Source organism: Hyla sarda, chromosome 5 (genome assembly GCF_029499605.1).
Source record: "Hyla sarda isolate aHylSar1 chromosome 5, aHylSar1.hap1, whole genome shotgun sequence".
In the NCBI taxonomy this organism is placed as follows: Eukaryota; Metazoa; Chordata; class Amphibia; order Anura; family Hylidae; genus Hyla; species Hyla sarda.
The window spans coordinates 330409270-330436153 of record NC_079193.1 but is presented as its reverse complement, the minus strand read 5'-3'; the positions used below and the strand labels follow the sequence as shown (position 1 = coordinate 330436153).

General features: G+C 41.4%; 1 protein-coding gene across 1 annotated transcript in view; it reads right to left on the bottom strand.

Annotated features, from left to right (window-relative positions):
* Positions 1-26884, bottom strand: part of VPS13B (vacuolar protein sorting 13 homolog B) — a 1225788-nt gene that overhangs the window by 7910 nt on the left and 1190994 nt on the right. Inside the window, exons 57-59 of the mRNA XM_056522379.1 lie at positions 15639-15815; positions 11889-12059; positions 2668-2844 (exon numbers count right to left, since the gene is read on the bottom strand). Coding sequence (XP_056378354.1) covers positions 2668-2844; positions 11889-12059; positions 15639-15815 — 525 coding nt within the window. The remainder of the gene's footprint in view (positions 1-2667; positions 2845-11888; positions 12060-15638; positions 15816-26884) is intronic.

Below are 26884 nucleotides of genomic sequence, written 5' to 3'. Positions count from 1 at the left end.
TAAGAATCTTTGATTCAAAATATGTAAGAGTGCGGGGGGGGGGGGGGGGCTTTTTTCTTTTGTAGTTTTTATGTTGTTGCATATTTATACTACAATATATTTTTGGGGAGTTTTTTTTCTTTTTATCTGGATTAACAAAGGCTGTACTTCTAAGTGCAAGGCCCATGCACCTCTTCCTTCGGATTACATTGGAAGGATCGTGAGCACTGCCTCCCTATAAATTGGACTAAAGCATTTATTGTAACTTTGAAGAAAAGTTAGAATACATTTTTTCAGTCACAATTAGTTTTCTTTGTAGGTTTTGTAACAAACCATAGAGGTATAACAGACGGCTGCCCAACCCAATTTTGGTGGAACAGGCCAACCATCTAGTATATACTGGGTCACCACACTCTTGATAGCAGATAACAGAGCTGATTTCTTTACAAAACAGCACCACACCTGTCCTCAGGTTGAGTGTGGTACTGCAGCTTAATTAAATTGAAGTGTATGGAGCCAAGTTGTAATACCACACACAACCTGCAGACAGGTCGGGCGCTGTTTTTGGAAGAAATTAGCCCTGTTTTGCGTCTACTAGGCTATTTTAAACAGCATTCGAAATTATGTTGATGCAAAGTAGCCTGGTGTATGCTTAAAGGACCCCTTCCCTGTGCATACAACGATATATATGTATACAGTCACGGCCGAAATGTTGGCACCCCTGAATTTTTTCTAGAAAATGAAGTATTTCGCACAGAAAAGTATTGCAGTTATGTTTTGCTATACACATGTTTATTCCCTTTGTGTGTATTGGAACTAAACCAAAAAAGGGAGGAAAAAAGCAAATTGGACATAATGTCACCAAACTCCAAAAATTGTCTGGACAAAATTATTGGCACCCTTTCAAAATTGTGAAAAAATAAGATTGTTTCAAGCATGTGATGCTTCTTTAAACTCACCTGGGGCAAGTAACAGGTGTGGGCAATATAAAGATCACATCTGAAAGCAGATAAAAAGGAGAGAAGGTCACTTAATCTTTGCATTGTGTGTCTGTGTGTGCCACACTAAGCATGGACAACAGAAAGAGAAGAGAACTGTCTGAGGACTTGAGAACCAAAATTGTGGAAAAACATAAACAATCTCAAGGTTACAAGTCCATCTCCAGAGATCTAGATTTGCCTTTGTCCACAGTGCGCAACATTATCAAGAAGTTTGCAACCCATGGCCCTGTAGCTAATCTCCCTGGGCGTGGACGGAAGAGAAAAATTGTTCCAAAGATATTCAAGTTGTCCTGCAGGCTCAGGGAGCATCAGTGTAAGTGCGAACTATCCGTCACCATTTAAATATAATGAAACGCTATGGCAGGAGACCCAGGAGGACCCCACTGCTGACACAGAGACATAAAAATTCATAAAAAATCCTTCTGGGAAAACGTCTTGTGGACAGATGAGACCAAAATGGAATGAGGCCTACAAAGAAAAGAACACAGTACCTACAGTGAAATATGGTGGAGGTTCAATGATGTTTTGGGAATGTTTTGCTGCCTCTGGCACTGGGTGCCTTGAATGTGTACAAGACATCAGGAAATCTGAGGATTACCAATGTATTTTGGGTCGCACTGTACAGCCCAGTGTCAGAAAGCTGGGTTTGCATCCGAGATCTTGGGTCTTCCAGCAGGACAATGACCCCAAACATACGTCAAAAAACACCCAGAAATGGATGGCAACAAAGCGCTGGAGAGTTCTGAAGTGGCAGCAATGAGTCCAGATCTAAATCCCATTGAACACCTGTGGAGAGATCTTAAAAAATTGCTGTTGGGAAAAGGCGCCTTCCAATAAGAGACCTGGAGCAGTTTGCAAAGGAAGAGTGGTCCAACATTCCGGCTGAGAGGTGTAAGAAGCTTATTGATGGTTATAGGAATTGACTGATTTCAGTTATTTTTTCCAAAGGGTGTGTGCAACCAAATATTAAGTTAAGGGTGCCAATAATTTTGTCCAGACCATTTTTGGAGTTTGGTGTGACATTATGTCCAATTTGCTATTTTTCCTCCCTTTTTTGGTTTAGTTCCAATACACACAAAGGGATTAAATATGTGTATAGGAAAACATGTGTTACTGCAATCCTTTTCTGTGAGAAATACTTCATTTTCTAGAAAAATTTCAAAAAAATTATATATAAAAATGTTTACATTTTCTGACAACGCAGTCAGTGTTCTAATTCCACTCTAAAACATGTCCCATTGTCTTTAATGGAAATATACACCATAGTTTATATGGCCCAGATTATTCCAACATGACTATAAAAATCTGTGTTCAGGATAAAGACATACGTGACGTGCCACATATTGTTTTCATAGGGACGCAAATCGTGACACCAACAAGATTTCTCATACGAATTTCCCAGACAGTCCTCCGCATAGAGGTTAAACATTGTGTTGCTGTTCTCAAGTGTTGCAGGAAGACATGCAAGACTACTGCAGCACTGAGTGTTTCCCAACCGATGTGCCTCCAGCTGTTGCAAAACTACAACTCCCAGCATGCCCGGACAGCCAACGGCTGTCCGGGCATGCTGGGAGTTGTAGTTTTGCAGCAGCTGGAGGCACACTGGTTGGGAAACACTGCCTTAAAGGCACACCACTGACACATGTGACCGTTGTGTGTGTTTCAGATCACCACCTGCGCCACTTACCATATCCCGTCTGCGACACCAGTTCTGCGGCTCCGCCGATCGGCTTCGTGAAAACGCCAACAATTCCTTTCCCCACGCCGGAGAGGACCCCTTTGGCTTTATGTCCTGCTGAAGCCTGAGCTTCGGACGTCCTCTGAAAGTTCTGCATGGGCTGATCCACAATGCCAGCGATTGCACCTGAAACAAGAAGAAAACACTATAAGCTTTAGGGCTACGGACAGCAAATTTTTCCCCTTTTTTTATTATTCCTTTTTTTTTTGGGGTCCAAAATTTCTTCATAAATCTTTGTACAGGTCACAGCTCTGATTTTTTTGGATGCATTTATCAACTACAATATTCCAATGACGAGCAGACTACAACACCCATCGTCCCACTATATGGTGTGATTGATGTTCTTCTACTAGAGATGAGCGAACTTACAGTAAATTCGATTCGTCACGAACTTCTCGGCTCGGCAGTTGATGACTTATCCTGCATAAATTAGTTCAGCTTTCAGGTGCTCCCGTGGGCTGGAAAAGGTGGATACAGTCCTAGGAGACTCTTTCCTAGGACTGTATCCACCTTTTCCAGCCCACCGGAGCACCTGAAAGCTGAACTCATTTATGCAGGATAAGTCATCAACTGCCGAGCCGAGAAGTTCGTGACGAATCGAATTTACTGTAAGTTCGCTCATCTCTATTCTCTACATGTTCCTGAACAGGAAAGCCTATTATTCTTCCCCCCGAATCACAGAGCAGTATCTGCACCCGGCCAATCCATGACATATATATTTTTCCTTCTGTCTTTATAGCCTTTGTTGTTTAAGAAAACCAATAGACCTCATGAAATACGATCATGTTGAGCGAGGAATTGAAACACTTAATTTCTTTGGAATATTAACTTTACCATGGGACGCAGTCATTCCCAGCAATTTAATGGTATTGCTTTTTTTTTTTTCCCTTTTCTTTTTTGCTGTTCTTCTCATTTTTCTTCAGATATTTTGGACTACGGAGATTTAAAAAGGCTTTTGTAGACGGAGGTGACATTCAAAAATCTGTCAGTGACACCGCCAGGCCTGCTATCTCCAATAACACCGGAATATTTCAGCCTGTGCATCATGGCTGCAGACATCAATGGGGAATCTATGGCCGCTGTTTGCTTTGGAGCATATGGAATACAATACGTCGGGGGGCTTCATAAAAATGGCTGGAAAGGGGGACTTTCTCACGCTTGTACCTACCCTATCATTTATCCCTGGACCTTGTTCTGGGCTTTTAATGTGGGTCTTATATATTAAATCCAATAAAATGCGATTAGGGGGAGATCTGGACAGGCACGGACCCCCGAGGCTAATAACTGAGTACAGAGAACACATAACCGTACACTACTCATTGTTCTGAGGTCAATACAATGATGCACGCACTCCGCAGGTTGCCAAAATGTAATGTTAGTTTTTCGCACTCAAAATCCCTTTAGTGGCAGAAGTCGGGTCATGTGAAATGGAATTGAGTGCACGACTAATGGAGATGACTACTTCTATATTACCGTTCCAGGTCAGCGGTAATGTATTGTTCTCTGGTTTGAGCCAATATTAGATATGTCCCCTTCGATGTGCATTTTGGGATGTTAAGCTGTAGTCTTTGTGATGTACAAATAAACCTCATCGGCTGCTACATCTTCAATATGTGCCCGGCTGCCCCATAGATTGATCAGTCATAACATTAAAAACACCAAGAAGTGAAGCTGATGGGATGGATTCTCCCATAACACCTGTCCAAGATTGGGATATATAAGGCACCAAGACAGCCAGTCCTAAAAGTTGTTAGAAGTGTAAGAAGCAGGAAACATGCACATTTATAAGGATCCGAGTGACTCCAACAAGGCCCACATGGCTACATGATTGGGTCACAAATACCAGCTACCTAACATTATACAGACAAGTCCCACCCTTCATGGTTGTGGTTTTCCTTTAAAGTGGTGTCAATGAGCAGGATAATGCCCCGGCCAGGGGCGTAACTATAGGGGGTGCAGAGTTAGCTGTCGCACCAATGCCCTTGTGCCTAAGGGGGCCCCAAACCACATCTGCCCCATAAGAAAACATCAGTATTAAAAATGGCCCAGAAGCTACAAGTTACGCCGATGGCCTCGGCCACACTGCAAAAATTGTTCAGGAATGGAAAAATATTATCAAAGAGATCTAAGTGGTGACCTCGCCTTCAAAGCCCCCAGAACTGAATCCGATTAAGATTAAGAAGTCCGATCCATGTAGACCTTATAGGATTTTTAGTTGATGTCTTAGATATAAGATCTTGTAGAGTTCCTGCCCCAATGGATCAGAGTGTTCAGGCTGCATGAATAAAGGACTATATTAAGGTCCATGTTAAACATATCAGGGGACATTTATCATTGCATTTAGAGCTGTTTTGTTGTCTATATTTGGTGCAGTTGGGGGTTTTTGCGCCTCTTTTGTGACTTTTCAAATAGACATTCTCCACAATGTTGTCTTGCACGACACCATTTGTCATTTTCACTATGGTCACATATTTATTAACTGCAACTTCAGTAAAAAGTTGCAAAAAAAGTTGCTAATCTACACCTAAAATGGAGATTTGAGAAAAACCTCTACACTAAGGAAACGTACAAAGTACTGATAACACATTAAATGTATTATTGTCCTTGCAACTTCTTGATGAATGTGTTGCACACACATCAAAAAAAGGGTGGAGAACAACAACTACACTAGACATCCTTTGATAACTGTCATACTTGTGAGAAAAAAGACCAATGGATCCAGGCGCTGCTCTATCCAGGTATACACAGGATGCAGGTAAGTGTTCTTAATCAAGCAATTTTATTGAACACAAAACAACAAAAGGATCATGACGCGTTTCGGGGTAAATTCCCCTTCCTCAGATGGTCTTTGATAACGGTCGGCCATCTTGTCTGTAGTTTTTTCTTATATATCTGGTCTGGGGGAAGGATATCTTTTAAAATTCCCAAGGAGACTCCTGAGCCCACGACTTGTTCAGAGACTATTGAAATCTAGATATGTATTTCCAATGCAAGTCTATGATTGGAGGAATGAAAACTAAGCTTAAAGGGGTACTCCACTGCCCCAGCGTTCGGAACATTTTGTTCCGAATGCTGGGTGCAGGGTTGTGACATCACGGCCACGCCCCTCGTGACATCACACCACGCCCCCTCAATGCAAGTCTATGGGAGGGGGTACGCCGAAACAGAAGAATATAGACACAGCATTTAAGGTATAAAAGATAAAAAGTAATAATTTTATTTAGATCATAAAGACATAATAAAATATGAAACAGCAAGTGAAAATGATAAAAAGGGGAAAGAGCAAAAGGCACCAGGATACAGCAGAACAATGGTGGGTATATGGACAGGCTAGATATATACCTACATAAATATCAGGGGCAACCAAATAAGGGCTAAAGCATACGTGTACGGTGTCAAGTGAAAGGCTTAAGCCTGGATCAGTTATAAAAATCCAAAAGGCTGCCAAAGAAAAGTCATACAAAGCAGACAACAAATCATAATATCATTTAGGATGCCAGACCCGCCAGACCCCAACAATGGTTTCGCTTTCTAAAGTGCTTCCTCAGGGGTCATGGACCCACGCCCCCTGAGGAAGCACTTTAGAAAGCGAAACGATCGTTGGGGTCTGGTCTGGCATCCTAAATGATATTATGATTTGTTGTCTGCTTTGTATGACTTTTCTTTGGCAGCCTTTTGGATTTTTATCACTGATCCAGGCTTAAGCCTTTCACTTGATGCCGTACACGTATGCTTTAGCCCTTATTTGGTTGCCCCTGATATTTATGTAGGTATATATCTAGCCTGTCCATATACCCACCATTGTTCTGCTGTATCCTGGTGCCTTTTGCTCTTTCCCCTTTTTATCATTTTCACTTGCTGTTTCATATTTTAATATGTCTTTATGATCTAAATAAAATTATTACTTTTTATCTTTTATACCTTAAATGCTGAGTCTATAATCTTCTGTTTCGGCGTCCTCAGTTTAGATGCACAATGACTTACTTTGTAGTAAGGTTCTTTTGTCTATGGTTTTGTCTATGGGAGGGGGTGTGGCAGCCACCACACCCCCTCCCATAGACTTTCCTTTAGGGGGCGTGGTCGTGACATCATGACCACCGCAGCCCACATCCAGCCTTCGGAACAAAATGTTCTGAAAGCTAGGGCAGTGGAGTACCCCTTTAACAAATTCAAATAGATTCACATGATGGCAAAGAATATAGGGGAGAAGACATTCACTACCTGGGATAATTTTCTGACTACCTCCATTGTTTATCTATCCATCCTTCTTACTAGTTCATTATTCTGTACTATTCTAATGTGCTACAATAGTAACTGAACCAAGCCGTATATAATACCACCAGATACAAACACTGATGTAAACCTCTATAGTTATTAATGGCACAAATACTACTCTTATCCTAGTAGCAGAATGACAATGATATCTCCATCCTGGGCGACAGAGGTCACTGTACTGCTGTGATCCCGGGATTAACCTCACCAGAACCTCGGAGTGGAATTTGCAGGGATTATCACATGACACTACCCACATCATTGGATGCTAGAACGTAAATCACTTCCAGCACTTCTGGCCCAACATGTAACATTTCACCACTTCCTCTGGGGACCTTTTTGAGGTTTGTGGTTACAATTTCAGGACCAACGTACCACATATTAGGAAAGTCTACAAATCCTTACAGAGTCATCTCTTGCGACCTTTTCCCATGGAATGTCTATGGTCGCTTTGATCTCACATCCTTAAGATCATGAAAAGACCGCAGCTCAAAACACAGCTCGTGTCACATGAAGTACAACAAGACGCAGTACACACCATACGTGCTCGCACAATATCTTCCTGCCGCCAACACCAACATAGAACACACCACAGACGAGCGGAGCGCCAGAAAAGTTATTAATGCTCACATATTATATTCTACAGGATCAATCATCGGAATAGAAAATCCTTCCACGTCGTAAAGTACAGAAAGTGACATGAAAGAAAGTGTCACAACTATGGAGTGGGGGGAGAACCGCATACAAGGGGTCATCCTCTGCATTTAGAGTAAAGGAGTAAAGAAGTTTTTTTTAATTTAGCACGGAGCAGGGTTCTTTACTGTAAGAGCAGTGAGACGATGGAACTCTGCCAGAGGAAGTGGTCATTGTGAACTCAATAAAAGACATCAAAATTGGCCTGAATGTGATTTTGGAGCGTTAGAACATTACAGGTTATGAATACTGGATTTATAGGGACAGGATGTTGATCCAGGGATTTATTCTGATGCCATATTGGAGTCGGGAAGTTGGCATCAGTCTCATAAGGTTTTTTTTTTGTTCCTTCCTCTGGATGAACACAATAGGAGGACACAATAGGGATATAGAATGATTGAACTTAATGGACTCTGGTCTGTTTTTTAAAGGGGTATTCCAGAGAAAAACTTTTTTTTTTTTATCAACTGGCTCCAGAAAGTTAAACAGATTTGTAAATTACTTCTATTTAAAAATCTTTATCCTTCCAATAATTATCAGCTGCTGAAGTTGAGTTGTTCTTTTCTGTCTGGTAACAGTGCTCTCTTCTGACATCTCTGCTTGTCTTGGGAACTGCACAGAGTAGAAGAGGTTTGCTATGGGGATTTGCTTCTACTCTGGACAGTTCCCGAGACAAGTGTCATCAGAGAGCACTTAGACAGAAAAGAACAACTCAACTTCAGCAGCTCATAAGTACTGAAAGGGTTAAGATTTTTTTCATAGAAGTAATAGTAATTTACAAATCTGTTTAACTTTCTGGAGCCAGTTGATATATAAAAAAAAGTTTTCGCATGGTTAAAGGGGTTTAACCATGCGAAACTATGTAACTATTCCTCAGAAAAGTAAATTGGGTCTTCTGTCAGAGGTATCCTTTATTTATTTTTGTACACCGATATATTCCATATGTCAACCATAAGCTACCAGTGTTTATAAAAAGAAAACAAAACATACCACTCAGCATAAATCTTTTACTTTGTAGCGATGCATTGAATAGCATGGGCACCTGTACTGCCATAGGGTCTATTCAGTATGGACTGTACAAGTCTATCAGCACCAAACACAATGTCCCCTTTGCTTTTAATCATATTGGGGATAAGTCTTGGTTATGGAGTTGAGATTTTACCCTTACACACACGCTGTAGTGGATATAGTCATGTAAACATTTACACCATGGATTCCAGCAGAATAAAGCGAGGACGATCTCTTCCCCATATCCTGCGCGGTGATAGAAGAGACTCTTGTTCTTGTTTGAAAACCACTTGAACAGAGAGCAAATGTCACGTACACCCAGCAGGGCCCTGCAGCTCCCCCTGCTGAGCATTAAGATTACTGCAGGATGACTGCTATGAGATCACTGCAGCTGCACCAAAGACGGATCAGAGGAGAATGTACCCAGAATTACCTGCAACAATCCTCCTGAACTAGTAGTCACATAGTCCAGGTATTAAGGATGGCATAAAATGAGCAGGCATAGTGGAGTATTAAGACTAGGAGTAATGTGGTGAATGACCCGCCGGGTCAATAAAGGGCCCAGCACCTACCCCTTACTGCTATACCATGACAGTGCTGGTGAAAGTACACTGAAATAAACACCATGCTGGGGGAAGATTTACAGTACACTAGTATAAATGGCATGTGGAGGGAGCAAAGGTTACTGATTCACTGGGTTTGCAAGGTGCCATGTGAGCAAAAAGGAAAGAAATAGCAGCAGAACAGAAAGAAAGTGGACAACTAGGCATTGAAATGCTGCTGTAGGGAAGCCTTGATTAACATTTCAGGGACAGTGAGGATCCTCTGGAAGATGAAGATAGGCTAACAGATTGTAGGCACACAGCCAAGGCTTGTTCTTCCTCTCCTGCACTAGATCAGCCCTGCCTTCACTTCATGTGCTCTGTCCTCGTCTTCCTGTTACTAGAGACGGATTGAGCCTAACAACAGGATGTGTAACATCTAGAGGCCAAAACTTCTGAGCTTTATTTCTGGGGTTAGGAGTCATTTATGTTAAAGGAGTAAGGGGATATAAAATGTATCCCCTATCCTAAGGATGGGGGATATGTGTCAGATCAAGGGGGGTCTGACCGCTGGGACTTCCCCTCCAATCTCCCACATGGTGCCCCAATTCTGTGTATTAAAAGAGCCATGACGACCACGACACGAAGCTGAGGCCACCAAGTCCCCTCCATGTAGCTTAATGGGAGAGCCGGAGATTCCCGATTGCAGTGATTCGGCTCTCCCACAGAGCTGCATTGTCGCCCCCTTCAGGAGGAGAGCCGGGCACCGTTGGGAAGATCGCAGGGGGGTCCCTTATGATAGGGAATACAATTTTTACATCCTGGAGTACTCCTTTAAGTGAAGTGAAAAAACATACCAGGAATCACCTAGACTATGACATGGAGCAAAGTATAAAACAACACCCTTTAACGTCAGAAACTAGTCGTCGAGAGTAACACCAGCTTACTTGGATGACATTTGCCCTTAAATATTTTCTTACTCATCCCCTTACAAGAGCAAAAGGTGACTACATAGAGAACTTCTTTATTTTAGGTCTAGCAATAATGAAAAATTCTGAGGACCAGACTGCAAAGATCTCATCTAAAAAAAAGTGCAATAATTCTAATAACAATGACTCCTATAACATGGAATTAAGGCACCACCGCACTACACCCGTCTATTGCTGAATATAAAGATACAATGGAAGGATCTACTAAACAGCATAGTCCCCTCCATACCTGAGAACAGTCATTTTCTCTCCAGGATAAAATAGAGAAAAAAAATGTCACTATAAAGAATATTTTCAGTTTCAATTATTTACAACTATAAAACAAAACCATGCTCCAATATAATGTTGGCTCGGGTCTCAACGAAAACTCCACAAACTTGGAATTTTCCGTTCATATTGTTTACTTCACTTTAAGCCAAAAGGGCTTTTATTTTCTGCGTTACAGCGCGGGTTGTTAATGTGCATTAATGATCGTACAGTTTATTAGATGTAAATGGAAAATCACTTGAAGAACATCAGGCGGCCGAGTCTAGAGAGTCAGACAGGACATGACACTCGGGTGCTGCGCCCGCATGCACGGTTTTTATTTGGCTTCTTTTAACCAAATCTTTGTAAGATGATACGGTAGACTACATGTGGGGGGGGGGGGGGCGGTCACAGGGAGAGGTCGATGGATGAGTAAATACAATAGGCAGTGGTTTCAAAACTGCGCACCTCCAAATGTTGCAAAACTGCAACTCCCAGCATGCTGGAAGTTCTAGTTTTTCAACATCTGCAGGTCCGCAGTTTGGAGACCACTGCAATAGGGGAAACTATCCTGAAACTATGTATTTATACTAAATGGTTCATGTAAATCTAACCCTGAGCTGTGTATTACAGCAGGTGTATTTTTTGTCATGAATAAGATATGTCCTGATGCCTGATGGCGGATTTCCAGCTGCCACAGTCTCCAGTCAAATCATCCTCTCCATTACAGTCCTATGGGAGTTGTGGAAAGAGAAGCAAAGAAGACTGTGATGGCTGGGTAAGGGTCAAAAATCTGCGTTCTGCACCTAACACAGGTCAATTGTGACACGTCATAATGCTTAAAATAATATCATCCCTCTAAAACCCCCTCTATCTACCTATCTATAGATTGATATAGACAGATAGGAGAAAGAGATAGATAGATATGAGATAGATAGATATGAGATAGATAGATAGATATGAGATAGATAGATAGATAGATAGATAGATAGATAGATAGATAGATATGAGATAGATAGATATGAGATAGATAGATAGATAGATATGAGAGAGAGAGAGAGACAGATCTGAGAAAGATAGATAGATACACAAAGGATAGTTATATGGACAGTCAGGCAGACTGAGAGAAAGATAGATAATAGGTAGATATGATATAAATAAACAAAAGGATATATTAAATAGATAGTTATAAGAAAGATAGACAGATATATAGATAAAAGGTCCAAAAAGAGAAGCATATATAAGCAAATATATAGAAAGATGATAGATAGATAATAGAAAGATAAATAGAGAGATAATAGATAGATATGAGATAGATAGATATGTGATAGATAATATATAGATAAAAGATAAATAGATAAGAGAGATAAATAGATAGATAGATAAAATATAGGTAGATTTGGGATTATGGACACATTACCCAGCAGACTGATACCCAGACGTGACAGCCCTTGTCTCAGTCCTTCCCCCAGACTGTCTGGCAGTTGTCTTCTCCATTCCTCCTGCCTGTTGTAATGTTCTTCATCCAGGGACAGGCGATCCATGTTCCGTGCTAGACTGGTGGCCAGGTTCGTGAGAGACGTCAGGGTACCTAGTCATAATGAAGAAGATGGTAAGCAACTTAGATCAGGGCCCTCATCCCTAATGCAAAATAGCTTGTTGATCTGAAATGCCTTTGCACATTAACCCTTGAAATAGGCTGCAGAATATATTGGCGCAATAGATATTATAAGAACAGATATACGGTACCTTCATTTCTTTGACAAGAATTATCTTGTAATGTAATAAAAAATATATATATTTATTTTTTATTTATCTGTTTTTTATTTTTTTTAACCTTTTTTGTAGCTCTGCAGTTTCCATCCCTTCGCCACTAGATGTCACTGTCTGTACACAGTCGCCTGCTCTCTATTCTATATTCTATTCTATACACTTCGGCTGTAGAAGAAATGCGCTGCCCAGGGTAGGATTTCTAATAGCCCACAGGAACACTGAAATATACTTAACGTTTCCCCATTTATCACGTGCTGTGGGATCTACAGCCAGCATCGCATTACTCCTGAGGGGGGTGTCAGCACATCGCATTTTGGAAGGCTCCCACAGAAGATGTATATAAGGATTTGCAATATATTGTGGATGAGTATCATATATACCCATACAAGCTTAAAATATATCCTTTTTATGAAACGACACAATGTAATAGTGCTGGTATGTGGGGGATTTTCCTGGTATATGACCACACAGAAATATTAATTTTTCTCAACCTGTGATTTATTCTTTATTTTTATTACCAGTATGCTCTGTGGAAATAAAATCTCCCCTTTGGCAAGTCTCAGTAATAATTTAGCATCGTAGCCAGGAGTGAATGTAAAATAAATGCAGGGAGGGTTATCATGTGTGTGTACCCCAGATTCCTTCTTGTGAATTCAGAGATCGCACGAGATAATCCTATTGCTGGCACTTACATTGAAGAATATATCATACATTGGGGTCCCGGTAGAACACAAATATAGGAATTGAGAATAATTCATATTTTAATAATTTCGGCAGAGAACATGGAGCCATAAAAAATATGTAAACAGATCAATGTTTGCCAAGCACGGTGCCTCCAGCTGTTGCAAAACTACAACTCCCAGCATGCCCGGACAGCCATCGGCTGTCCGGGCATGCTGGGAGTTGTAGTTTTGCAACAGCTGGAGGTACTCTGCTTGGGAAACACTGAAACTGATGATAAATTATCACAGCAATCCAAAATCCCCATACCTGTATATGTGTCCATTTCATAGTATACAGTAAAATACACTACCATTTTGTTTTTAACTAATTTTTCTTTAAAGGGAACCTGTCACGTTGAACATCTGCGGCCATCGTGTTATAGAGCATGAAGAGCTGAGTAGATTGATATATGATTTTGTGGCAAATTATTGAGTAATTCGGTCATTTACTCCCTACTTTATTCATTCTGAGATTAGGAGTCCAGTGGGCGGGGCCTAATCAGTGTCTTATTTGTATAAGCGTGCAAAGGCAGCAGCAAATCAGTGATCAGGACCTCCCGCTGACTCCTAAACCCCGATTAGGCAGAGAATTGAAATGAAAAATGCATAAATTATACTACATTTTTCCCGCAAACCTATATATCAATCTGCCCAGCTCCTCCTGCTCTATAACATGATGTCTGCGGATTGGATAGCATGTTTAATGTTCAACAGTTCACTGAGGAGGAGGAAAATACTATTGCATACAACTTATTCCATTCTTGTACTTACCGTAATTATGTGGTAATTTTAATGAATAAAATAAATTTAATATAAATATAAAATAATTGTAATGAATAATTTAATGTAGTTATTTATATGTAATAATTAATTATGATTTTATTGTTATTATTATATGATGCCTTTGCCATGAAGACCAGTGCCGCCACTGCGGTTCTACTAATTTCACGCTGGCCCATGTTTCCCAGTATTTCTCAAGTTCGATGCATCAAGTGCTATCCTTAAAATACAGAACCTTCAATTCACGAGGTGCTGTATCCATAAACTAGCATGGAATATATATTATAGCTGCAGTGGCATTGTTCTGCTGGGCAAAGGCGTCATAATATAAAAATAAAAAATATTATTTAAATCAATAATTTAAATAAGGTTATTAATTAAAATAATACCAGCTGTCCCCCTCAACTACTGTTTCCCTCCCCTTGTAGATAGTTATGCTCTATAGCAGTCTGACATTTACTGTGCATCACCTTCACTGTACCTGACATTAAATCATGTATTTTATTTTATGCAAAAAATTTAATAAAATAAAAATTATATAAATATATATATATATATATATATATACACACACACATATAAGTTAGTAGTAATAATAATAACATCGCTAAATTAAATTATTAAAATAATAACATTATGCCATCTGCTTTATAATATAATCCCAATTGGGATGCTCACTACTAATTTTTGCTCTGCACATATGTCAGCTTTCATTTGTGCGGTGTATGTAAAAGCATAAGTGGAGGCCCAGGACTAGTACAAGCTATGCCTCTTATACATAATTACATTGTTTAAAAACCTTTTTTTTTTTTTTTTTTATTTAAATCAACTGGTTCCAGAAAATTAAACATATTTGTAAATTACTTCTATAAAAAAAATTCTTAATCCTTCCAGTACTTATCAGCTGCTGTATGCTACAGAGAAAGTAGTATAATTCCTTTCTTTCTGACCACAGTGCTCTCTACTGACACCTTTGTCCATGTCAGGAACTGTCCGGAGCAGAAGCATGCTATCGGGATTTTAGGTAGAAGAAACAGACATGGTCGCACATCTACAATCTTGTATAATGATCTGATTTCTTCTCAGCATAATATCAAAAACAGGTTGTTAGTATACATTTTTGATCAAAAAGTACAAGCCCACTTGCCACGTCAAGGCCACCTATTTAGAGTGGATCCCTAACGTCCCTAGCATAAAATGGCGTAGCACTGGGCGGCGACCACCACCACAACGACTCACTGGCAGAGCGGCCCCAATGCCACTCAAACCAGTCTATGGGTCGCACCTCCCCACAGACATGGCGCCACGGCAGCAACGGACGCCGCCCAGCACCACACCAGTGTGAACAAGGTATAACAGCTCACTTACCATGCTCTCCCAGTCAGACTGGGAGGCTGCTAGGAAAGGAATGGCCCTTGTGTAGCTAATTACTACTTATATAGGGTTGGGCTGAGGGGGTGGGGAAGAGTGCAGACACATGTTCAAAAAAAAAAAGAGGGGATAGAAAACACAATGTAAATGCTATGGGGATTTGCTCCTGCTCTGGACAGTTCCTGACATGGACAGAGGTGTCAGCAGAGAGCACTGTGGTCAGACAAAAAAGATTCAAAAAGAAAATAACTTCTTCTGTAGTATACAGCAGCTGATAAGTACTGGAAGGATTAAGATTTTCTAATAGAAGTAATTTACAAATCTGTTTAACTTTCTGGCACCAGTTGATTTAAAAAATCTGGAGTACCCCTTTAAGAAGGCTCTTTTAAAAGTGTGAACATACCCTTAGAGCAGTGATCTCCAAACTGTGGCCCTTCCAAATGTTGCAGAACTCCCAGCATGCCCAGACTTCTGGAGGGCCACAATTTGAAGACCACTGCCGTAGAACAAAGATCGAGACATACCTTTAGAGATGTGCTTTACAAAAGATGAGGTCCCCCTGGAGACGCCACTCACAAAGGCCCCTGGTCCACGGGTGAGACCTTCATACGGGAGTCTGAAGAAGTCTGCAATGCCATTCCCGATGCTCCGTACCAGACTGCCAGGGCTGCCCAGGATGTCTAAGGATCCTACCACCCAGCCTATAGAGGGAATGAAAAATATGTCATCAGAAAAAAATTAGGGAATGTATCAAAGCTTGTATGCCAATTTTCTGGCATAAATTTTTTTTTAGACTTTTCTTCCATTTTGCATAAAAATTTACAGCATTCCACAAAAAAAATTTGCAACTTTTTTTATGCTTGTTTTCTTGCTAACAAATATGATACATTCAGTTTTTCTATAGGTAGAACTATGAAGCAGTATCAAACAGTATAAAAAAAAAGGGCATCCTGGCCATACAACCGTAGCCGCTAAAAACACAGCAGACGCTATTTTTTTATGCACTGTTTTTCTATTCATATCTTAAAGGAGAAGTCCAAAACTGGAAATACATGGCGGCTTCCATAAACAGCACCACCTGTCCACTGGTTATTTGTGGCGTTGCAGCACAGCCGGACTTCTTTTTAATTTAACAGAGCTACAATACCAGACACCATGGTCAGGAGTGGCGCAGTTTATGGAAGAAGGCAACAGTGCTTTTTTAAAAAAAAAAATCCCACAACCCCCTTTAAATAAGTTGTAACTACTTTTATATTCATGTTATGTCCAAAGCATAGGAAGAAAACTGAGTATGTGCAACACTGTATAATGGCAAATGTGATTATACATCCCTTTCATCCATATGTCTACATACGTTGTTGGGTCAACTGGGTGATGACCCTTGAAGCTAGCCACCCCCCCTTTTTATATTGAAGCTAGCCTAGTAAGTTAGTTGATCACAAGAGATCTGGCTGTAGGTGGTCCAGGTGGTCATACATTTCTCCTGTAGCACCCTCTACAGGGTAAATGCAGTATTGAATGCCGTAATTCAAGAAAACTGGGGACTATGGACGGACATGGTCCTCCAGTGAGATAGTTGACATTTGCAGTGGATCTGTACTCTGACTTATAGAATGTAAAGGATGTGTACTTATAAATTGAAAATATCAAAGAATGAGTATTTCTTGTCCTTTTTATAGGTTCTACGACAACGACTCTTAGCACCATAGTTATTAAAAGGGTAACAATGTTCTGTGGCTCCAGAATATTGTGATGTTCATCTGACGGGTCATGTAGATCCAAGCCTTCCATGGTTATGTTACAGTTCAGTGTAAGTGCAGCGTATTGTCCTGATATGACATAGACCCCACAATACATCATCCTTCTTGGATGGCTCCGTGTTTTCCAGGACTGATGCTGACCTCATATTTTTATGTTCCCTTGTTTCTGCCCCTAAACGGTTGATAGCTCATCAATGTGTATTATATGGGAGGAATGTGAGACAACTCCATCCATTTATGACAATTACCAGAGAGCAGCGCAGAAACGCTGGACTCGCTACCAAGGTCAGGTCTGAGCGGTGATGTGAGATTTACCACTTCATTCCCCATCACCTCCGGGAATCAATTTATCAACAGTTTACAGTACAGCTGGCCCGAAAATAATGGTTTCCCCCTAAAGTTGATGCTCTCTTCTCTCTCTTGCACTGTGATCATATTTGGCTTTGAGCAGGCTGTCTTCTTCTTCTCCTCCATAATGCAGAATCTTGGTCTCCAATGTATTGTCCCATCAGTGTTGCCTTAGAACAGCCTTCACAATCACTACAGTATAATACACTGGCGCAAGACGGGATGAGGACCGCAGGATGATAGGCTATATGAGGACTGCAGAGCATAGACCGCACTGTTACCTACAGCTTAAACAAGTGTTAAATAACATTAAGACTTTCTATTATTTTAGTATCTTTTAGTAACTGGCCAGATCCTTCTTGAACTTTGACATAAGGTGTATACACCAGGTGCACGTTGTCCTATTATGTATGGGATACTAAATCACTCTTGTTACATCTACAAGTGCATATAAGGACTCATGGTAAAGCACCGTCCAGTGGAACATTGCCCCATTTTTCTCTGTTGGATTTGGAATACAAAAGAATAAGTTTGATTACAAAATCATCCTGCTGAGACGAGGATAAGATATTTATAAGATATATAGTGATATTTCATAAAGAGTGTAAGGATTTACTAGACAGTCATGTTAGAAGAGGTTAAAAGGTCCTCTTTTAAGCGTACCTGTCAAGTGAAAAAACTTTTGACTTGTCATTGAGACATGTTGAAAGTTTTGATCAGTTAGGGTTTCAGTACCGAGACCCCCACTAATCAGGAGCAGGAATTAGTGTGTGTTATCATGCTTTACTCTTCTGCTCTTAGTGATCTTTTCCCCAGTACTTTATTATAAGTCTATGGGGCAGGGAGACAAAAATTGCTGAGAGATGGGGAGTAAAGCACAACAACGCACATTTATCCCCGCTCATTCTCCTGATTGGTGGGGATCTCCCCAACCAATCAAAACTTTTCACATGTCTTTTTAATATGTAAAAAGTTTTTTCAATGACATGTACACTTTAAAGAGGATTTCTCGCTTAATTTATGTTACATAAATCTGACTGACAGGTCAGAAATGGATATAGAATTATCTGAGACAGGTTACTTGCTAGGGGTATTTATCATTGCTGGAGGTCCGACCTCTGTGCTCTCCACTGACTGTGAGATTAAAGGCCTCGCAGAGCTGGTTTGGTCCAGAATCCCCTTTACTGGCTTTCCTTAGACAGTGGCCCCCGCACCACACAGCTGAGCAGGAACTGCAGCATGCCCCATTGAAGTGGGTTCATTCAAGAAAGTAGCGTGACCAGAGTGCTGCTTCCCCTTCATTCTCAGATTCGGCGGTGGTCCTAGCTCAGTGCTCACCTCGTTCAGAAGCCCCAAAGATGATGCATGGAGCGTTGGCTGGTCATGCGTAGTTAGCTGTATTGATTCCGGGTGACATTTCAACTTCTTTTTTTGGTGATCAGGGGGTCCCCGTGGCTGGACCCCCACCAATCTGCTAGTTATCCCCTTTACTATGACCTTGTATTGTCCGATAGCCCCTTTAGGGTACATTCACACGTACAGTGTATGCTGCAGATTTAATGCTATGTTCACTCATTTAGTTACACTGATTTACAAAGCATTAAATCTGTAGCAAACACTGTAGGTGAATGATGTAAACGATGAAATACATAGACATGTGTAATATTGGAGCATATGGCCCTTCATACCACTGAATCCAGTTATACAGTCATAATCTAGATTATCAATATATCAAGTGGAATGAGGAGTGATTTGACTCATCAACATTACGTGGACATATATACATATATGGCATGGAATTGCTTTTCCTCTGGACGCTCTGCTGCTGGATGAAGGATGGTTTTCTCCAGAAACCTCATATTTCACTGCCAAAAAGCTGTTTTATTTCATCTCCATTTGTGTAAAGCAGTGACATCTTCCCGCTGATTAAATCTGTTACCCGTGGTTGCAGCAGATTAGTTCTGGCAGGGTCACCTTAGGATGGATACAGCCATATGACCGCTGAATGCTCAGCTCCTAATGGGGTCTACAACATTATTATCCCGGTGCTATAGGTTATTTCAGTGCCTCACCAAGTGCTGTTCACACATGTTTCAAGAGCTAAGTTGTCTATTAGGCAGAAGAGGAATGCAGGGATCTGCTTTGGTTTTCGACTTAACCAGTGTCTTAGACAATTCTGCCTCATTACGGAGCTGGCATGCGCTCATGTCTGCTTAGTCTCAGCTATGTTCACCATCCCCATGTCCTGCAGAGACTTCTTTATTGGGATCTCTTGTTCTCCACAGCAGACAAAACCATTAGAAGATGTAATGATCTCAGTGCACAGAAATATGTTAATGTACAACTTCTTTTTATTCAGCAACAAAATTATTTGTTACAAATTGCTTTTAGTTTCTTAGTCTTTTTATTTTATTTTTTTTAAATTTTCCCCATTCTGGCCATCGGTGAAACCTCATATATTAGGCGAAGACGGGGACCAAGTAGCTGTCACAGACACTTTAAAGTAGCATTGCAGGTCAGAGACATGCGATCAAACGCCAGGTCTCCGACTGGTCTCCAGCCATGGATCAGTGACAACTCCGCAGCTGTCTCGTACTAGTTAACATAACTTTTATGTTTTACACTCCGTTTGTTAAGTAGATGAATGGGGGGGGGGGGGATTAAATACCTGAGATGTTATGGGGGAGTTCTGGGGAGCTCAGTTACAGTCAGGTATAATATAGAGAGGAGAGTCAGATTTAGAATCTGCTGTTATAAAGGTGATATATAAGAACAGGGCTTACAGGGGTTTACTAATAGTTTAATATTGATGTCCTATAGGTCATCGATATTAGACCAATGGAGCTTAAATGTAACTGAAGGGGCTACCGCGTCCCAGCACTGCAGCCACCCTAAAGTTTGCAAGGCACAGCACCATACAGCCATACAGCACTGTGCCTGCACAACAATGAAGTGGACACAGCCCTTCCAGGATGACTGTGAACTCTTCAATCAGCTGATATAAGGGTGCAGGGAGGTGAATCCCTATCGATCTGATATTGATGGTCTATCCTAAGCTCTGAAAAAAACCTACAATGGGAGAAAGAATATACTTGTTTGACTTGAAGGGGTTACAAATGTTTCATTGGTGTTTATGAGCAATAGTTATGCTACTGATCCATTTCCTATAACCTCTTATAATATGTGCAAAATTACATCAGTAGGTGTTAAAACGGAATGTGTCTGTGCCTTAATGGATGGTGCGACCACTGGGTGGGTGGGGATCATTCTCCATAGGACTGAAGGGAATTGTCCCAGGTGTGCTTCAATGGGTGGGGTGGCTGATGTGTGCGAGGGGGAAAACTGACCTCACACTTGCAAACAAGGGATCCAGGAACTTGTAATTAGAGGGAGGGAACTCCAACAGGAAATGACCATTTCACAAAAAGACAAACACGGATCCTTCATAAGCATTAGGCCAAGTTTGTTGAAACAACAGTGCCCTTTTAAGTCTGTAGCTTTAACCTTATAGAATATAATGATTTTTCTTTTAGTTTAGGTTTTCTGCTGCTTGAAATGACTGACACCATGGCCTCACTAAGAATTCCCATTCCACAGTGGTGTAAGAATCTTTAGTCCTGTGGTGGCTACATTTTCCACCATAATGGCTGTGATTCATCGCTGCAGTACATCTGTTCATTTTCTTCATAAAAACATATTTTCTTATAATTACTTTACTGTAAGCTGCACATGAATGTCATTACTATTACCCGTAATGAATGAGAATAATACAAGGAACAACCACAATATGATTAATAACTTAGAGAAACTTGTAAGACAGCTCATGTGTGACAATGCTGGTGGTTTGTGACTGCAACCATATCTGTTATGTCCAGCCCAGAACTCCAACATAACCTCCCAAAAATGCCTACTTTGGAAATATTTGTATAACAACCACATACCTTAAAGGGGTATTCCGCCCATAGACATCTTATCCCTTATCCTTCGGTTGGGGATAAAAAGTCTGATCGCGGGGGTCCTGCAGCTGGCCGTCACGCCCCCTACCATAGACATGAATGAAATAGGCGTGCTGGCCGCCCCTTTGCCCCAGCGATCTAAAACTTATCCCCTATCCTGTGGATAGGGGGATAAGTATTTGGGCATGAGACTTCCCCTTTAAGGCTGTGTTGATTTCTTACAGTTTATGTGTAATAAAATATAATCAATTTCCAGAAGTGAGGAAACGGAGAGAGCGTGTTATTTAGATTCCCAGTACCCGTCTACAAGTTGAAGTATATAAGTTGTAGTGCAGTTGAAGATTGTCTCATGTCAGTTTAATCCTGTTTGGGTATCAGGAGTTAAACCTGCTTAATATTAAGTCATGCATGGTTAACTGGGTCACATGACCTTCCCTCAGCCAGCCTTCTGCCTAGAAGCCTCTAGAACATTTTCCCCAATTCCAACTCTCTCTCCCCATAGGGCTGGATTCAGTTTAGCCTAGTTAGTCCTGGCTAGACAAGGGAAGGAGGACTAATCAAGCTAGTGTTGTAGCCTACCTCCATCCAGAGAAGCAGATCTTGTGAGTTGCTTCATGCCTGCCAGCTCTGCCAGATAACTTTATTCCCAGTCAAACTGTTATTCCAGCTAGAGTCAGAGCTGAGTTATTACCCAAGGAATGTCTCCAGTCAACGCTAAAGGGGTGTCTATCTGTTCTACATTTGCATTCCTACTCCAAAAGGTAGAATAGTTTCCAAGCCAGAAGAGCTATAAGCTGTACAAGAGCTCTTTTGCTACCACTGGACTCTGTGGGCTTTTGGCTGGAGTTAGTGTGAAAACAACAACCTTTTTGCCTTATGCCTCATGATAGGGAATCATAACGCAACTAACTGTCTTCTACATACACACCACAGTAAGCAAAGCTGTGAAAAACTCTCTCATATTTAATACATTTTGTACTGTGTTCATTTTAAAGCAACACTATAAAGTGCTTCCATTATTACTTATACTAACATTACTTATACTAAGAATGCTACTTAGTTTACATTGAAGCCAAAGACTGTGTAAACTTATCATCCTGTGCTGTAACAAATCTGTATTTTGTATTGGTGTGCAACGAAGATTCTTTAAGTAAAGTGTGCTTCTTGTTTACACAGTTGTGACTGGTCAAGGTCATTTGCACCTACAATTATGGAAACATCAGCACCCAAGCACTATTACCCCAAAGTGCCCCATGGTAAAGGATTTCCCTTACAAGTGCAGACACCCAATAAAAAGCTGATGAGATCAGAGGAGGACAAACAGGGTCTAGCCAGACCCCAAAAGGTACTATGATACTATAGACTGTAACTAGTGTATTACTACCCCCAGCTGGCCATGCACTACTACATTTATCCTCCCTGTGGATAGTTCAAGTTGACCAGAACACGACCAGTTAAAGGGTACTCCACTCCTCAGCGTCCGGAACATTTAGGCTTCTGTGGTCGCCCCGCCTCCTCGTGATGACATGCCTGCCCCTCTGACATCACACCCCGTCACCCCGGGGCAACCATGGAAGCTCACACACAGCTTTTGGAACTAAATGTTCCGGAATCTGAGGAGCGGAGTACCCCTTTAAGGTTATTTTCAGTTGAGAATTCTGCTGAGAGAACAGACTGCTGCCCTGGCCTTTCATGAGGGGAGGTCTGAGAGCCATGTTTAGTCATGTATAAGGGTGTCATAAACAACCGCGTCTGTGAAACTAATGCCCTTGTCGGAGCCAATGAGGGAAACTTCCATGATGAGTATCACTCTGCTGTGTAACAGATAAAAATAATTATTCTTTGTATAGCACACAGATTCTGCAGTGCTGTTCACTCAAATAGGTCGTTGTCCTTATAGGTACTCACAATCTAAATTTGCCGATCAGTATGTTTTGGAGTGCGGGAGGAAAGGAGGAATCCAGAACTAAATTCAGGGTTTCCTTTAGCAGATTATGACCTTGGTGGGATTTAAACCCAGGAACCATTGAGCTACCGTGCTGACAGATTCCAAAGGACAAGCCTGGACCTGGTGCAAGGATGTTATAGAGGAAGAATTCTTCAACTTACTTTGGGCAAAGGCCAGAGACAAGAGACTGTGAGTTGTCAGGCATTGGCCTAAGTGTGTAATAGAGTGGATAAAAGGAAGCTAGCCTAAATTGAGTGGCCTGGAGTTGACAGGACTGCAGCCCTTCAGAGTTGTGTTCGCAACTAAATCTGTGAGCAACCATTCAAGAACTGTGTCTCCTAATGGGAAATATCTGCTACTGTTCTCATCTGGATTTGTAGCCACAAAGTGGCAGAAAATCCTTAAGATCTGCAAAAGACTATATGTGCGAGTCTCTGAAAGTCTCTCTCAGTGCAACTGGGCCTAAGGCCTTATCTCCTCCCTCATCTACAGAACCTGCAGGCCAGCACCCATATAGGACAGTGTATCCTGACGCATTTATGTGTGATACCTCATCAGACATATCAGAAGTTTTTTTTGACTAGATTTATTTTATAAATACTTAGTAATGATTCTGTATTGTTCTTGCAGTTACATAAAATACTTACTTGTTAGATAAATAAAGATTTTGACAATCCTAACAAAGTAAGTGGAGAAGGAGCAAGTGGTTTTAGCTACTGAGATGGGCATTACTTTCCTTAATCTTTTAAAACCTTGCTGTGCCATTCCATACGTATGATTATTTTATAAAAAAAAAAAAAAAAGAGAAAAAAGTTGAAAGAATTAGAAACCTGTCGGCTCTGATCAGCCATCAAAGTGAATTCCATTAATGTGTGTGAAAATCAAGGTTTACCATTGATTGGATCAGTGACCCAGAACTCTGCGCGGCGCGGCGGTACAAAATATTCATTAAGGACATTTCTTGACCATTGATCTCTGGGTCTTGCATGCTTGTCAGGTCAGCTCCAGTCACAGGGAACCTTGACATCTGTGAAGAAACCCATCTCCAAACCTCCAGAGTGTAAGCGTTACTCGCCATCCGTAAGGTATTAACAGGGGATTAACGGGGCTTCCACAAATATGTTAATGAAGAGAATCTGTACATGATCCTATATCAGGTGATGCCGGCATATTCAGATTTAAAGAGACACTCACATAAGAGACACCGCTCTAAAATCTGTATTATTCTATGTTACAATGTGTTTTACTGAGTGCATGTGTATATATATATATATATATATATATATATATATCATACTGCCATAAATATAAGGAATTTGTGCATTTCTAGGGTTATTCGCACTGGGGCCACAGAAAAAGTCAACACAGTGAAACTCATGTTTTGGGCCACAAAGTAGGACTTGGCAATTACAAACAACCTGTACTTCTATATCCTTTTTAAGGTCATGTTCACATCTGTGTTGAGGCCATGTCAGGAACCTTCATTGCAGATTCCATCATATTTGCAACAGCATCATATACCACAATATTCCTTCCATCAAAATGAGGGACACCATAACGACACATAAAAAAAATCACACATCTTCCTTCTAGAATACATTTGAGCTAAAAAAAAAATGTTGTGCAAGTGATGAATTCAGCGCACCAACCAGTGAAACCATTCCCTCTGGAAGCATGTAACAAGGAAAAATAAGGAAACCAATGCAGTAAACATAGAAATGTGCAAAATAACACACTGCACGCACATTTTGCAGGTGAACACCAGTTGATAAATTTGCACCTGAGGCTAGGTTCACACGTGGGAATATGCGTGTGGAATTCCGTTTGGAATGTCTGCACGGAAATTCCGCTGCAGCAGAGTCCCATTGAATTCAACGAGATTTTGCTGCTCAGTGCACACGGCGGAATTTCCGTGCCAGATGTTTCCGGCATGGAAATGTCATTTTCCGTGTCCACACAAACCAATCCATTCTTTGTGCGGAGTGCGCAGAGAATGCAATGGAGTCTATGTGTGGTCCTAGCGCCATCATCATCTGTCTGTGCCCAGCAGTTTGCAGAATGCACCAAGATTATCCATGCGGACATTCAGTCGTGCTAACATAACCTAAATGTCCTGATCTTGTTTCTGGACTATCCCATTACGGTATAGGCCAAAACTAAAACTCCCAAAGGCTGGCCATGCATGCTGGGAGTTGCAGCTGGAAACACACTGGACCAAAATAATTGCCTCATGCGGCAGCAAATTCTGGTGCATTTTTTGTGCACAGTGTTGCATATTAAAGGGGTTATCTGGGGATATATTTTTATTTTACTATTGTCCCAAGCCTGCCTAATAAAACAACAAAAACTTTTACTCATCCTTCTTTGCTCCCTTGTATTTTCCGGTATCAGGGCGCTCTTCCTGCGGCTGGTCTCTGCTGAACTTTGCTTCCCTGGAGCCAGCCGAAGCTGTAGATGTCAAAAATCCAAAAACACAGAGCGCTCCCTGTGTGGAATCAATGATGGAATCGCAGTGATAGAGATCTTGTAGGAAACTCGCTCACCTGGTTTTGTTGTGCTGGAAAGGCAGAACGCTCAGAAGAGTGTATAAAATCTGATAGACAGCAGCGGCTTCCCACACCGCACAATAAGCGTGAAGACAATGGCGATGAGGTGAGGCAGTAGAAGTTGGAACCGCGCTGTCAAGAAAGGAGGTAAGATGGATCCAGGATTATGGTATAAAATACTTTTATTCTGGTAACATGTGCACACAACGCGTTTCAAAACCCATCAGTTTTTTTCATCAGACGTGATCATACTGGAGCCTGGATACAATTTGTACAGGATGTGATCAAGATGTCTAGATCACATCCTGTACAAACTGTATCCAGGCCCCAGTATGATCACGTCTTATGAAAAAAACGGATGGGTTTTGAAACGCGGTGCGTGCACATGTTACAAGAATAAAAGTATTTGATACCATAATCCTGGATCCTTGACAGCGCGGTTCAAGCTTCCACTTCTCCTGCCTCACCTTGTCCCCATCGAAGCTGTAGATGTGACGTCACAGCGCTGCTCAGCCAATCACTCGGGCCAATCCCCCTCAGCCAAAGATTGGCGAATGGCAATGTTTCCACAGCTGTAGAAGCTACGCTCTGCCACTCCAAGGAAAGCAGTGTCACTAGCCGCAGATAGGGCACCTTGGTAACGGAGCAACGAGGGAATGGAGGAAGGTGAGAAAGTTTTTGTTATTTTATTTGGCAGGCTGAGGACAATATTAAAATACAAAATGTCATCGGACAACCCCTTCATGCCACTCCTGCTTAGTCCATGCTATTCTATTGAGGTCTACAAAGTGCCTACAACTCATAGTAAATGTGGCACAAGTCATGTAAGGCTGGGTTCCCATTGCGTTTTCTCCCATACGGGAGCGCATACGGCAGGGGGGAGCTAAAACCTCGCGCTCCCGTATGCCTTCTTATGCGTTCCCGTATATAATTCATTTCAATGAGCCGACCGGAGTGAAACGTTCGGTCCGGTCGGCTCAATTTTGCGCCGTATGCGCTTTTACAACCGGACCTCAAACCGTGGTTGACCACAGTTTTACGTCCGGGGAAAAAGCACATACGGCGCAAAAATTAGCCGACCGGACCGAACGTTTCACTCCGGCCGGCTCATTGAAATGAATTACATACGGGAGCACATACGAAGGCATACGGGAGCGCAAGGTTTTAGCTCCCCCCTGCCGTATGCGCTACCGTATGGGGAAAACGTAGTGT